Source organism: Meriones unguiculatus, chromosome 6, assembly GCF_030254825.1.
Source record: "Meriones unguiculatus strain TT.TT164.6M chromosome 6, Bangor_MerUng_6.1, whole genome shotgun sequence".
In the NCBI taxonomy this organism is placed as follows: Eukaryota; Metazoa; Chordata; class Mammalia; order Rodentia; family Muridae; genus Meriones; species Meriones unguiculatus.
Window position 1 is genome coordinate 87462310 of NC_083354.1, and position 12996 is coordinate 87475305.

A 12996-nucleotide genomic window follows, 5' to 3' on the forward strand; every position below is an offset into this window, starting at 1 on the left:
CCCTGAAAGTGCTTTGGCACAAAATGAGACAAACTGAACCTGAAAGGAAAGAAAGTGAGGAAGAGTCTTGAGCGCATTGCCACAGGAGATAACATCCTGAACAGAAAAGGCACTAACATCAGCAATTAATAAATGGGACCTCATGAAACTGAAAAGCTTCTGTCAAAGGATGACATCAATCAAAGTGACACCCTATGAAATGAAAAAAGATTTTTTTTTTACCAAGTCCACTGCTGATGTAGATTGAATATTCAAACAACACATAAAACTCAATAAGTTAGATATAAAAAAAAACAAAATCCAATTAAAATTGGGTACAGATCTAAATAGAATTCTGAATAGAGGAATTTCAAATTGCTGAGAAACCCTAAAGAAATGTTTAACATCCTTTGCCATCAGAGAAATGCAAATCAACACTATTTTGAGATTTCTTCTTACACATGTTCAAATTGCTAAGATCAACAACACAAGTGATAGCTCATGCTGTAGAGCATGTGGAGGAAGGGGAACATTCTGTCACTGCTGATGGGAGTGCACACTTTTACTGCCACTATAAAAATCAATGTGGCAGTCTTTCAGAAAATCCATATACCACAAGACCCAGCTATACCACTCTTGGGCATATACCCAAAGGATGCTCTGTCCTACCACAAGAACACTTGCTCAACTATGTTCATAGCAGCTTTATTCATAATATCCAAAAACTAGAAACAACCTAGGTGTCCTTCAACTAAAGAATGGATAAAGAAACTGTGGCATGTTTACACAATGGAGTATTTATTACTCAGATGCTTAAAAAATGACACCATGAAATTTGCAGGCAACAGGATGCAACTAAAAAAAAATCATGCTGAGTGAGGTAACCCATGAGGAGAAAGACAAACATGGTATATATTTACTTATAAGTGAATATTAGCTCTCAAGTAAATGATAATTAAGCTACAACCCACAGACCCAGAGAGGTTAAGAGGAGGGCTGTAGTGGGGAAGCATGGTTCTCCCTGGGAAGGAAAAATAAATAGTATAAGTTCTGAGGGTGGACTGGGGGCAGGCGGGGACAGGGGTGGGAGGGACCATGTGGGGGTTGGAGGGAGAGAGTGTGGGGAGTGTGGAAACGTGGTTCAGTGGAAACTCCCTGGAATCTACAAGAGTGAGCTTAGCCAGGACACCTGGTAATGGAGGGTATGGAACCCGAACCGGCTATCTTTCGAAGTCAGGCAAGGTTTTCATTGGCAGAACTAGGTTACATTCGGTTGAGTTGTTGACCGAGGAGGTCCTGTGGAGATCTCTAAACGATCCAGGCTGACGCTAGACAGAAGGTCATCCTCTGAAAACTAATTCTGGGGACAACTTCCCTTCACTCCTTGAAGGCAGAGGAGCAGAGCTGGTGCAGGCACAGAGATGTCACCCTATGCTTTAGTCTCTCTGCAGCCTATGAAAAGAGAAGCCTGGACGCCAACCCAGCCACAAAACCACCCACCTACAATCTGTCCTGCCTGCAAGATGTGCTGGAACAATCATGGCTTAGAACCCGTGGGAGTGGCCAGCCAATGTCTGATTTAACTTGAGACCTAAGAGGAAGCCCATGCCCTACACTGCCTGGATGGCCAGAACTGGAGAATGAAACCAAAGACCTAGGGTAGAACCAATCACAGCTGGCAAAAAAATGAAAAAAAAAATTAAAATAAAATAAAACTAAAAACAAATCAATGAAATTATTCCTAATAATATTCGGCTGCACTCATAGATGGGTGCATTGTCTAGTTGTCATTAGATGGTCTTCCTCTGGCAGCAGATGAGAGCTGGTGCAGAGAGCCACAGCCAGACATTATGTGGGGAGAGAGACTATGTGAGAGGTTTCCCTTGGGTCCCTCTTCTCAGGAGATCAAGGAACTCAGTGGAAAAGAGAGAGGGGGAAGACTGTAGGAATCAGAGGAGATGGAGGACATCAGGAGAACATGGCCCGCTGAATCAACAGAGCAGGGCTCACATGGGCTCACAGAGACTGAAGCAGCAAGCACGGGGCCTGCGTGGGTCTGCGCCAGGTCCTCAGTGTATATGTTGTGGCTGTTAGCTTGATGTTCTCAAGCTAACAAGTTAACAGTGGGAACAGGTATATCGCTGACTCTCTTGCCTGCTCTTAAGACTCTTTTCCTCCTATTGCGTTGCCTCGTCCAGCCTTGATATTAGGGCTCTTGCCTTCTCTTATTGTGTCTTGTTTTGTTCCATCTGGAAGTCATCTCATGGAACCTTGCTTTTTTTTCTGAAGAGGAAATGGAGGGGAGTGGATCTGTGGGAGAGGGAAGGTGAGGGAGGCTAGGAGGAGTGATGGGAGGTGAAACTGTGGTTGGGGTGTACTATATGAAAGAAGAATCTATTTTCTTTCTCTCTTCCTCTCTTTCTGATTTATTTTGTATAGTGTTCTGTCTGCATGTACACCTGCAAGCCGGAAGAGGGCAACAGATGGTTGTGAGCCACCACATGGGTGCTGGGAATTGAACTCAGGACCGACCGTTGGAAGAGCAGCCAGTGCTCTTAACCTCTGAGCCATCTCTCCAGACCTGAGAATAATCTATTTGCAATAATAATAAAAATTCACACATACACACACAAAATTGGAAGGGCCGCAGGTATTTGGGGGTCTGTATTTGGGAGAGCATAGATTATTCTGGCTTTCCCTGGGATTGGCTTCTTTTAAGCAGAACATAGGGAAGCATTGTGCCTCACTATCTGAATAAAGCAAGGTTATTTTGAAGGCAGGGCTCTCTCTCTTCTCGAGGCTCTCTCTCTCGCCATAGAGAGAGTTAAATGTGAAGCTGCAGTCTTAGCAGTGCAAGCAGGTAGTTGGTGACTGGTTCAGACAAGCCATGGCTGGTGCAGTTGGGACTGACAAGTGCTGTCTGGGATAGGAGAAGTTCCAGTCCCTTTTGTTTGAGCTCTTCCAGTGATGATTTCAGGCACCTGCTTCCCAGGAACCATGTCATATGGTTCCTGCAATAGTTTTCTGTATCCAGCTGAGGTATTTATCTGTAAGGAGAGTGTAGACACCAGGCTTCTTGGGGTCACCACATTTTCCAAAGGAAGTGACCCCTCTGAAAACATTATCACAGATCAGAGGGCTTCCAGAATCTCCCTGGAACAGAAAGGCAAGCATTTTAAGTATGGGTGTCATTCCAAGATGCTAATTATTTCATCCATCCATCCATCCATCCAGTCATACTTCATTCATACCTTTTATTTCTCTTTCCTGATTTAAAAGCAAATTTTAAACTCGTTTAATTAGAGATAATCATGTGATGATAAAAAAGACTCAGAAAGACAAACAGCACATTTTCTTTTATATGCAGAAACTAGATTAAAAGTTAATGAGAATGAAAGGCTAAGGGCAGGAAGATTGCTATGAGTTCTGGGCTAGCCTGGGTTCCTAAAAAAACAACAAAACACACACACATACACACACACACACACACAACCAAAAAACAAAAATAACCACAAACCCTAAACCAATAGGAGTGCCTATCTCAAAAACAAAACAAAACAACAACAAAAAACCAAAGGGATGAAACGACGTGACATTAAGAAGGAGAGAAGAGTTTAGAAGAGGAAGGGGACCGGTGCGGGTGGGTGGAGAGGAGAATGGGGGAATAGAGAGGGCAACATGGAGCATGTGACTGAAGAGTACATGATGGTGTGTGTGAGTGTGTGAAAGCTTTATGACGAAACCCATTATTCTTCACAATGGATGGACTCTAAAGAAACGGAACAAGAAAACACATCAGGAGAAAGGGATTCTTAAAAGGAAAAACAGAACAAAAATCTTAGCTTCTACGGTCACAGATGCACTTCCCAGCCATTTATATTTTTAAAAAGGCAGTTCCGCAGCAACGCAGACTCACTGCCATCAGTGAGGCAAAGAGAGAATGGAAGTCTCCTTACAGTGGCCTGTGTCATCTTTTAAAATAAACAAAGAATAACATTCTCTCCGTGTCTCTGTCTCTCTCTCACGTGCTACAGTGTGTATGTGGTGGTCAGAGGACAACTTGTGAGAACCGGTCCTCCTCTTCTACCCTGCGGAATCTGTGGATCAAATGTAGACTTGGCAGCATGCACCTTTACCACATTGCTGTCATTAAAAAAAATAAAAATAAAAATAAAGTGTCTTCTCTCCTGGCCAGTATGTCAGAGGAAGACATAGGTTGGGACAATTAGAAAGCTTGAGATGGGGGGGGTGTGTGTGTGTGTCTCAAATATGCCTTTCTCCAGGGATGATACTAGCTAAGCCATCTCAGACAGAAGGGCACTTTTGATACCTTAAATAATTTTTAGGTTTGTTTTTTTTTTCCTCCTCCAAGAATTTGTTATTTCTCATTTTTCCTTATTTCTGGCCATGTACTAAAGATGATCATTAGAAAGGAGAGACCACTCTAGGGACAGAAATGGAAATCACAGCTGTTCGCCACGTTCTTTCTACGAGATTCCTTTAACCCTTTCATTCCCTGGAGCGGAAGGACAGGGCAAGACATTCTCATTTACGTACGCTGCACGACTCGTCTTCCCCTTTCTTGCCTCCAGCGCAGACCATGCCCTTGTCCACCACCTGCTTGAAGTCGTAATGCGAGGGACCGTTGCAGACTTTTCGGTCAATCACCGTGACGTTGACCTCTCTCAAGATGTTGGAAACTTTGCAGGAGTCTCTTTTGGTGCTCCCCCATCCGGCCACGTGACACTTGGTGTGGGGTTTCACATCGTCTCCTCTCTTTGGGAGGTGAAGGATCCCCACAGCTTTGGTCATGGTTGCCTTACCGTCTAGCTGAAAGCGCAAGAGTCGTTCCGATGAAGGAGGCGCAGAGGAAGAAACGCTGTAACCTGAAGCTTAACCAAGGGAGCTGAGTACCGAGGGGCGGGGGCGGGGGCGGGGGCGGGGTGGAGTGGCCTCCCACCGCCTAGGTTGCAAGGCAGGAATCTGCATTTGGAGGAGGGGTGACACAGGGAGGGCCAGGCGGGGGGGGGGGGGGGGTGTCTCTAGGAAAATAGTGGGAAGGGTTAGGCTGAAGTCCGAGTACTAGGGGGACAAGGAAGGTGAAGGGCCTGGCAGAGGCAAATGGAGCCCTACGGCTCTCCCTTTACCCGCAGTGGAGGGGTGCAGCACCCCCGGGCTGTTTTAGTCCTGCTAGGACGTTCACAGTCAGCCCGTTTGCAGTTTTGTGAGAAACTGTGAGCCCCTCACTCGGCTGCTCTCACTCTTTTCCGATCCCGTTTTGCTTCGTCCTGTTTTCCGCATCACTCTTGATGAGTCCGGCAATATCACCCTCCCGATTAAAACGCTTCTCTGTTCGAACTTCTGGGCAGGATTTACAAAACCCGCCTTTGCGCTCTGTGTCCCACTCTACCGTGCTAACTCTTTTTCTCTCCTCTCCTCCTCCAAGCTCTTCTCTGTTACACACACTTCTTCCTAACTAGAAAGCCCCTGCCTCCGCCTTTGCTGGGACCCAGCAGGCTTCCTTGACCACCTGCCCTTCCTTGATTTTATCTCGGTGGTGATGGTGGGGGTTGGGGGGTGAATTAGCAGAACACTATCATCAGAGCCAGTGGTTTGTGTCTGTCCCTCTCTAGGCTGAGTACTTCTGGAGGAAGTCCTGCTTACAGCTCATCTTCTGTAGAAGAGGTGGGCTGGCTGCACTGACCACTGAGCACTAATTTCCTGCTACTTCTTAGCTCCCTCACAGTAGGACAGTACCAGATGAATTCAATGGAGGGAGCAATTACAGGGCAGCCCTGTAGTCAAGTTTGAGTAGGGGCAAAACTGACGTCATTGTCCACAACCCTAAAATTACCTTGGCTAAAATTCACGATGGGTGTGTCCTTAGAGTCACATTGACTCTTTCCCTACTGCTTCCCAGGTAAGACTTCCCCCCACCCCAGGGGGTTGTATTTGAGACAGGTTTTCTCTGTGCAGCCTTGGTTGGCCTGCACTCACTTTGTAGACCGACCTGGCTTCGAACTCACAGAGATCCGCCTGCCTCAGCCCCCCAGAGTGCTGGGATTACAGGCAGGCGCACCACACCCAGCTTCACAGGACTGCTACAGAGCTCAAATCCTACAAGAGGGCCCTCTCCTTGTCATCTCACTGGGCCTACCCAACGGTTTCCCAGAGTGGCTGTCTCCCCTGCTGGTTGGGCATCATTCACCAGAGAGTTGTCTCACTATGGGAGAGTTCTCGTCGTTGTCTTTGGCCGATGAGCGTCAACACTGGAGCCTGCCTGGCCCCGTGAGAAGCTGTTGAGCTCAGGGGGAAGGGACACAGGAAACTAAGTGCTGGACCCCTGCCCTCCTGAGGAGCCTTGTCCTTGGAGCCCATCTCGTGAGGGCTGGTTTGTGGGGGGTGTGTCCGCACTCACTCATAGAGTAACTGTCTTTTTACTAAAAGTTATGAGAGAAAAAAAAAAACGAAATATTTAAGCATATTTACCTGTAGGAGTTGGAGATCTCCTTGAAATGTCTCAGGATCATAGCATGGGTAGGAAACTGCCCTTTTAATGGAAAACATCTGTTCAAGTTTCTCTTCCTGAGATACAAGGTGGGCACCAAGAATAATTTGAGGCTTGCCTCTCCTGAGAAGGAAACCACACAATATTTAAGAGAAGAGAGTAATTCTGCTCTGGGCTTAATTTCCTCATTGCATTCAGTGTTTGTGGGTGCTGTTTTATAAGCAAGCACGAGATGGAGCTGGGCCTTATAGAACCTTCTTTTTTGGTGTCTTGGCATCTTCTCCATCAGACTTCCCACATGCGTTCGGATGCATTCAAGCTGCCAATGTCTTTTCCAGAAGGAAGCAACCTGGAAGGGAGTCCCTGACTTGGTTAAAAACCATGAGTTGGGATGGCCTGGAGGCTGTGGAGCAGGGGATTCCCAGGACAGGCACTGTGGCCCTGGGCGTCCATAGCAAAGGAAGAACTCATTTCTTTACGTTGGTTAATTTTGTACAGCAAAGCCTGTCTCCTAGTGGCCTTCTAGGTTGATGACACCCAGTGCAAAGACCTAACCCAAGGGCACAGACAGATAAATCTGAACTGACAGTAGCCGGCTTGCTTCAGACAAATACAGACAACCCTCCTACACACACACACACCACACCTCTCCCTAACCCCCTCCCACATATCCTGCTGCCTCATATATGAATGCCTACATAGATGAACCAAAGACACAAGAAGCAAATGGAGTTAGAGCTGACTCCTAATCTTGTTTGTGAACCAAATGACAGACAAGAAAAATTATATCCTGACTTGTTGCATCAACACGGCACCAAACAGTCCTGTCAGTTAACCAACGTGCCAGCTTTCCTGTCTGCATGAATTGTGTTCTTACTTGATAGATTTTATCTTGTACCACAGCATAACTTTATATATAATTTTAAGCTGCATCTTTGGATCAGGCAGTTTGTGCTGAAATGAGCAGGGACTATCAGGCCTTGCTGACCAGCAACAGACACAGTTAAAGAAGAGTGACTGTCATGATAACTACGACTCGGCCTTTAAAGTAATGACTCGGACCATGAGTTTAAGCTATAGGGTATGGTTGTTGTTTTTAGCAGCCAAAGGGTAGTAATTTCCTGGGATCACGCTAACATATCATCTTAAGGTGAGACAAGACCAGTGACAGAGAATAAATGAGCTGTAGCCATAGGAGGCAACTCAGGAGTTGGAGATCTCCTTAAAATGTCTCAGGATCATAGCATGGGTAGGAAACTGCCCTTTTAATGGAAAACATCTGTTCAAGTTTCTCTTCCTGAGATACAAGGTGGGCACCAAGAATAATTTGAGGCTTGCCTCTCCTGAGAAGGAAACCACACAATATTTAAGAGAAGATTGATTGATGATTGATTGTGTAACATATGCTTGTGAGTCAAACAGGGAACAGAACACGGACAGAGACTGCGTGTGAGTGATCAGACTGAGTGCTGTTATTTCCCTGTCTTTTCAAGTTCTAGTACTGTTGCTCTTTGTAGTGGGAAAAGACCCACTTTTAAGTGATGTGGGATTGTGCTTTTCAGTCTTATTCTATACTATCTGGCTTGTGAGGTAAACATCACAACAGGATATAATATACGGTATGTGCCCACGTATGTAATGGATTGTATGTTTGTAACAGATCGTGTGTGCCCGTTTCCTCTCCATACTGCCACACTGGTGGCTTTGGACTGGATAGCTATGAGTCAGCACTGGGAATGAGAGGCGCTGGAATGACTTACAGGTCACAGTGAGCAGCTGTCAGCACCCAGTTTTCTTTGATCAAAGCCCCTGCACAGATTTCCAGCCCTTTGATGAGAACCATGTAGCGTCTGGCATGAGATGGCATCTTATGTCCTCCTATAATTCCCTCACAGGACTCTGGAAAAATGAAGAGATCGATAGAGAGTGAAAACCTTGCTTGAGCAATCCTTTACCCCAGGAAAGTTCGGCTAAAAAAAAAAAAAAATTGCAGCGCTAATCGTGCTAATTCTCAGATGTGTGTCCTGTGCCAGGGACTGGGGTAGAGCAAGCCCGGGCTCTGGCTGCTGCCTACTGCTGTAGCGTTTGCCTCATGGATGTGTTCCCAGCCACACATGCATGCCTCATAGCATTTAATCAAACCCAGCTTAGTGCTCGGCTTCTGTTTCCTGAGACAGGGTCTCATGTAGCCCAGGCTAGCCTCAAACTCGTCAGGTAGCCAAGGGTAACATTGATCCTACCTCCGCCTCCCAAATGCTAGACGTGTCTGGCTTGAGTTTAGGTTTTTATTTAGAGTTTTTAACATAAGCAAACATCCCTACTTTTAAATCATTTTTATGCCGTACGCCTAAATTGATGCTCTCTCTGCCTTTCTCCCTCTCTCTTCCCTGCTTCTCCCTACCCTACTCTCTGTCTTCTTTCCGTTTCTTCATTATCTTTTTTTTTTTCTCATTAGGGTCAAAATGACAAATGTGTAGAATTCATTTCTTTTCTGCATGACAGTTCTCAGGCTTTATTGTTATAGTAATAACCTATATTCCATAGACCCACAGGAGAGAATGGTTGGGAATCAGGAAACATACGTTTTAAGCATGCATCATCATTCTGATGCCGGTGACCCTCTGAGCAGCGGAGGACTGTGGGTGTGCGTGCCTAGGAAAGCAGTGACTTATCCTAGCTTTAACACTGTGGACTGTCATCACCAGCAGACAGCATTTCACAAAGAGTCATTTGATACATGGTAGAAATATCACAGACCACCAAGTGGCCCGAAGCTGGAGGGCTGCAGGAGAGGGATGCAGATTGGGTCGGCAGCATTCTTGGTCGGATCTCCAGGACTCAACAACAGCCCCAGATAGACTCTCTGCTACTCACTCTGCATTGAAACTGATTCTCTACCCTCTTATTCAGAAGCAGAGATACTGAGAACCGTCTTGAATGGTCATAGATGAAAAAATCTATTATTAGTAAAATATGATGCCAACTATGTGTGGGACACTGGGGTACTGGCCTTAAAAATCTACAGTATTCCATAGCAAGTTTGTTATGGCTTGTGGCAGTTTTAATAAATTATATTAAAAGTAAAGAAACATTAAGAAGCTATGTAGCGGCAGTAATGGAGCATCTCTGACTCCAGGCACCCATCTGTGACTGACACCACTCATAATATTAACTGCAATGGAGGGTGGGTGCTATTTTTCTAGGGAAATGAGAACGGTAAAGTTTAAATGCTCGAGTTCGCACCACTAATAACGTCAAGGCATTGTCCTAACAGTCTCACGTGGTGCAAACCCGTATTTTCCCATCGGGAAGCAGAGCGTCCTCCATTTGGATTTCTTGCCTACTGTCTTTTCTTCCTTTTAACATTTTCCTTCCAGAGTTATGAGAATCTAATAAAACAAGGCATACACGTGCAATTTAAATATTTTCCTATGGCTTTGGTAGGGCTGCAGGCTTTCCGAGGCCTAAGCATGGCCTTAAATAGGCTCACACATCCTATGTCAGTGCTCCAGCTCTGAAGGTCTGTCTGGACCCAAAGTCAGAGCTTAAACCCAGCAGTTCTGCTAACCAGCTGCTAACCATCTTGGTCCACTTAGTAACCTTTCTGGTGTTGGTTTCCCAAATGTGAAATGGAGATGATGGCAATGACATTAAAGTATTCAAGTGAACTGATGTCTGAGAGGCCGTTAGCACACAGCTAACTTTTACTTGTGAGCTTCATTAAGGACAGACATTTGTTCATGCGCATCGATATGTATGCGTGTGTTTATTTTACACTGAAAATGTTATTTTCTCCATTATCCCTAGAACTGGGCATAAACACAGCCACAAACAGTATCTTGAAACTGAACATAGTAAGATTTAGCTGAAGCACTCAGTTGTGCTTATACAACTGGCAGGTCAGTTAACACAGCTCCTACATCCCCCCTTTAATGGCACTGACGTTTGTTTGTTTGTTTTTTCACATAAAGGCCTGTTTGGTAGAGGTCTGGATTCATAAGAGTCACAAAATGTAGCTGATGCTTCCGTATTATTTCCTCAGACGCTGGCTTTTTTAATTTTTTTTTAAAGACAAATGGCGGCATTTAAAAATGATTGGGCCTTCTTATTATTTCCTTTCCCCTTTTATATCACCTCAGGAATAAGCTAAATCTATGTAGATTTCTACTTTATCGTGAGCAAAAGGAAAAGGCGTGTGAAAGCATGTCTTACCTCCAGAAATTAGAAGGAAAAAGGTGGCCATGGGGAGAAAGGAAGCAGGAGGCATGTTGCTGCTTCTGGTGTCCGTCCCAGATGGAGAGAACTATCCCAGGTGCTGGCTTTAGTAAGACGCAAGACACAGGGCTCTGGCCCCGCCCCGCCCCCGCTCTGAGCTATGCAGAGGCTTTTGGGGGTTTTATTACTGGAAAGTTTAGCCATATTTTATCTGTGGTGTGGCTACTTACTTGTTTCATAAGTTGGGGTTATTTCCTTTGGGGTTAGATGTCTTATATCCGAAAGGGCAAATGTGAAGTCATGAGAACTATGTCAATTTAAAAACATTAAAAAGGGAATTGTTCTTCTAAGGAGGTAATCCAGTAACAATGACCTACTCCTTCAGAGAAGGCCCGCAAGGAGATTCTAAGATCGCCAGGAAAGCGTCAATAAGTTTGAAAGGCTATCACAGAGAATAACGTGCCGGCGGCCTGTGGAGAGACATGAACGACTCTCTGTTGATGGCAATGCGGACTAGGGCAGTCTTCATGGAGACTGAAAACAGTCCTATCCCAGGACACAGTCCCACTGCTGGTCATATGGGTCCAAAGAGATGGAATTTTTATATCCAAGAGATGCTAACAGGGGCCAAAGAGATGGCTGCGTGGTTAAGAGCACTGGATCGGATCTCGCCGTGTGCATGCTGGGCAGCTTACAAACTGCCTGTCACTCCGGCTCCAGGGGCTCCGATGTCATTTCCTGGTCTCCTTCCGTACCTGAATGCATGTGCATGCACCATGGCGTGTGCACATACATGTACAAACAGACAGTCCTGAATAAAAAATAAAAATCTTTAAAAACTTCCCCTGGGTGTTTTCATGCCTATCCTACGGTACCCCTGGCCACATGATCTGTGACAGGGAATCAGGCTAGATTGCCCAGATTGCGTCAGTGATCAAGGGTTCCTCTCACCAAGGCTCCCTGTGGCTGTTTCTCACGATTTCTTCTTCGTATCCTTATGACACCAGGTTTCGGTGGGTTTAGGATGAAAAAGAGTGGTGGGTCTGCTCTAGGACAGGAGTTCTCAACCTGTGGGTCATGACCTGGGGGGGTGTCAAGTGATCTTGTCACAGGGGTCACCTAAGACCAATGGAAAACACAAATATTTACATCGTGATTCATAACAGCAGCAAAATGACAGTTATGAGGTAGCAATGAGAATGATTTCATGGTTAGGGGTCACCACAACACGGGGATCTATATTAATGTCGCAGCATCAGGAAGGTTGAGAGCCGTGCTCTAGGGTGAAATAAAAGAGTGAGAGCTGCAGTGAAGGGGGGGTTAGGCAAGAGTCATGTCCGTTTAGCCTTTCCATGGCAGCCAGCCAGCACGCATGGAGCCGAGTTACTACACAGGGCAGGATGAGGATAACGGGTTCACACACTCCCGGGAAAGCGGAGGAGGCTAGATGATGATGGAGGAGAATACGTGGGTATCACTGGTGCTTGTGCCCAAAGACTGGTGCTTGGTGACCGGGCATTTGCAGTAATCACGAATGGATGATTGCCAGGCAATGATAGTCTTAGGCTCAGAGGTCATCACACCCAGCCATAAACCAAGACGAACAAACTGCTTGCCAGTGTTGGCTCTGGAATGGGAGGCTGAGAAAAGACGTGACATTTCAACTGATAGAGGTGGAGACTGTAGCCTTTCCTCTGCCATGTGAGTCCTTTTGGAGATGGAGCTCATGGCTCCACAAACGGGGGGGGGGGGGAGGAGAGGGGGGGCGATGGAAGGTGTAGCACCAGCGACCCCTGGGGAGCTTCATTCTCACAAAAACGGAGGCGTCGTGTGCACCGTAGAGGCCTGTTTTCACGGGAGGCACGGCTGAGAAAGAAGCTGAATCAGACACCTCAGAGAGTCCTCGGGTGGTCCCTGCGGCTAAGTCTCTCATCTCTCCTCGGCAACCAGCTCTGCGCGGGCTGAAAACAGTTTCCCGTAGGCTCCTCCCATCATTCCTCTAACTTAGTCCCTCACGACGCATCTCTTGTCTTGCACTTTGGCCTTTCCTATTGCAACCGGATGTGAGCTGTCAAAAGATTTTCCCTGGAAAATCCAAGACTAGGGATAGGCCAGGAACCGCCCTATGAGGGAAATCTGGTTCATGCACACAGACCCAGCGGGAGACCTCTCCTTCACCTGGCCCGGGTAAACAAAAGTGATTTCAGATCGACTCCAGAAAGTAGCTCCGCTGTGCTCGCTCCAGATGTGGCTGTGAGCAGCGGACTTCGCAGCGGTGGACTCCTGCGGTTTTC

General features: G+C 46.2%; 2 protein-coding genes across 2 annotated transcripts; both read right to left on the bottom strand.

Annotated features, from left to right (window-relative positions):
- Positions 1-1765: 1765 nt before the first annotated feature.
- Positions 1766-6615, bottom strand: LOC110549646 (granzyme A-like; the record flags this gene model as incomplete). Its single annotated transcript, XM_021638907.2, has 3 exons — positions 1766-3132; positions 4537-4809; positions 6469-6615. Coding segments are annotated over 3 exons (573 nt in total), but the record flags the coding sequence as incomplete, so codon positions are not given.
- Positions 6616-7698: 1083 nt separating this feature from the next.
- LOC132654545 (granzyme A-like) lies at positions 7699-10841 on the bottom strand. Its single transcript, XM_060384601.1, has 3 exons — positions 10700-10841; positions 8248-8386; positions 7699-7830 (listed from the first exon to the last, which is right to left on the bottom strand). Exons 1-3 carry the CDS (start codon positions 10752-10754, stop codon positions 7710-7712), a joined length of 315 nt encoding a protein of 104 aa, XP_060240584.1. The 5' UTR covers positions 10755-10841; the 3' UTR covers positions 7699-7709.
- Positions 10842-12996: the final 2155 nt, after the last annotated feature.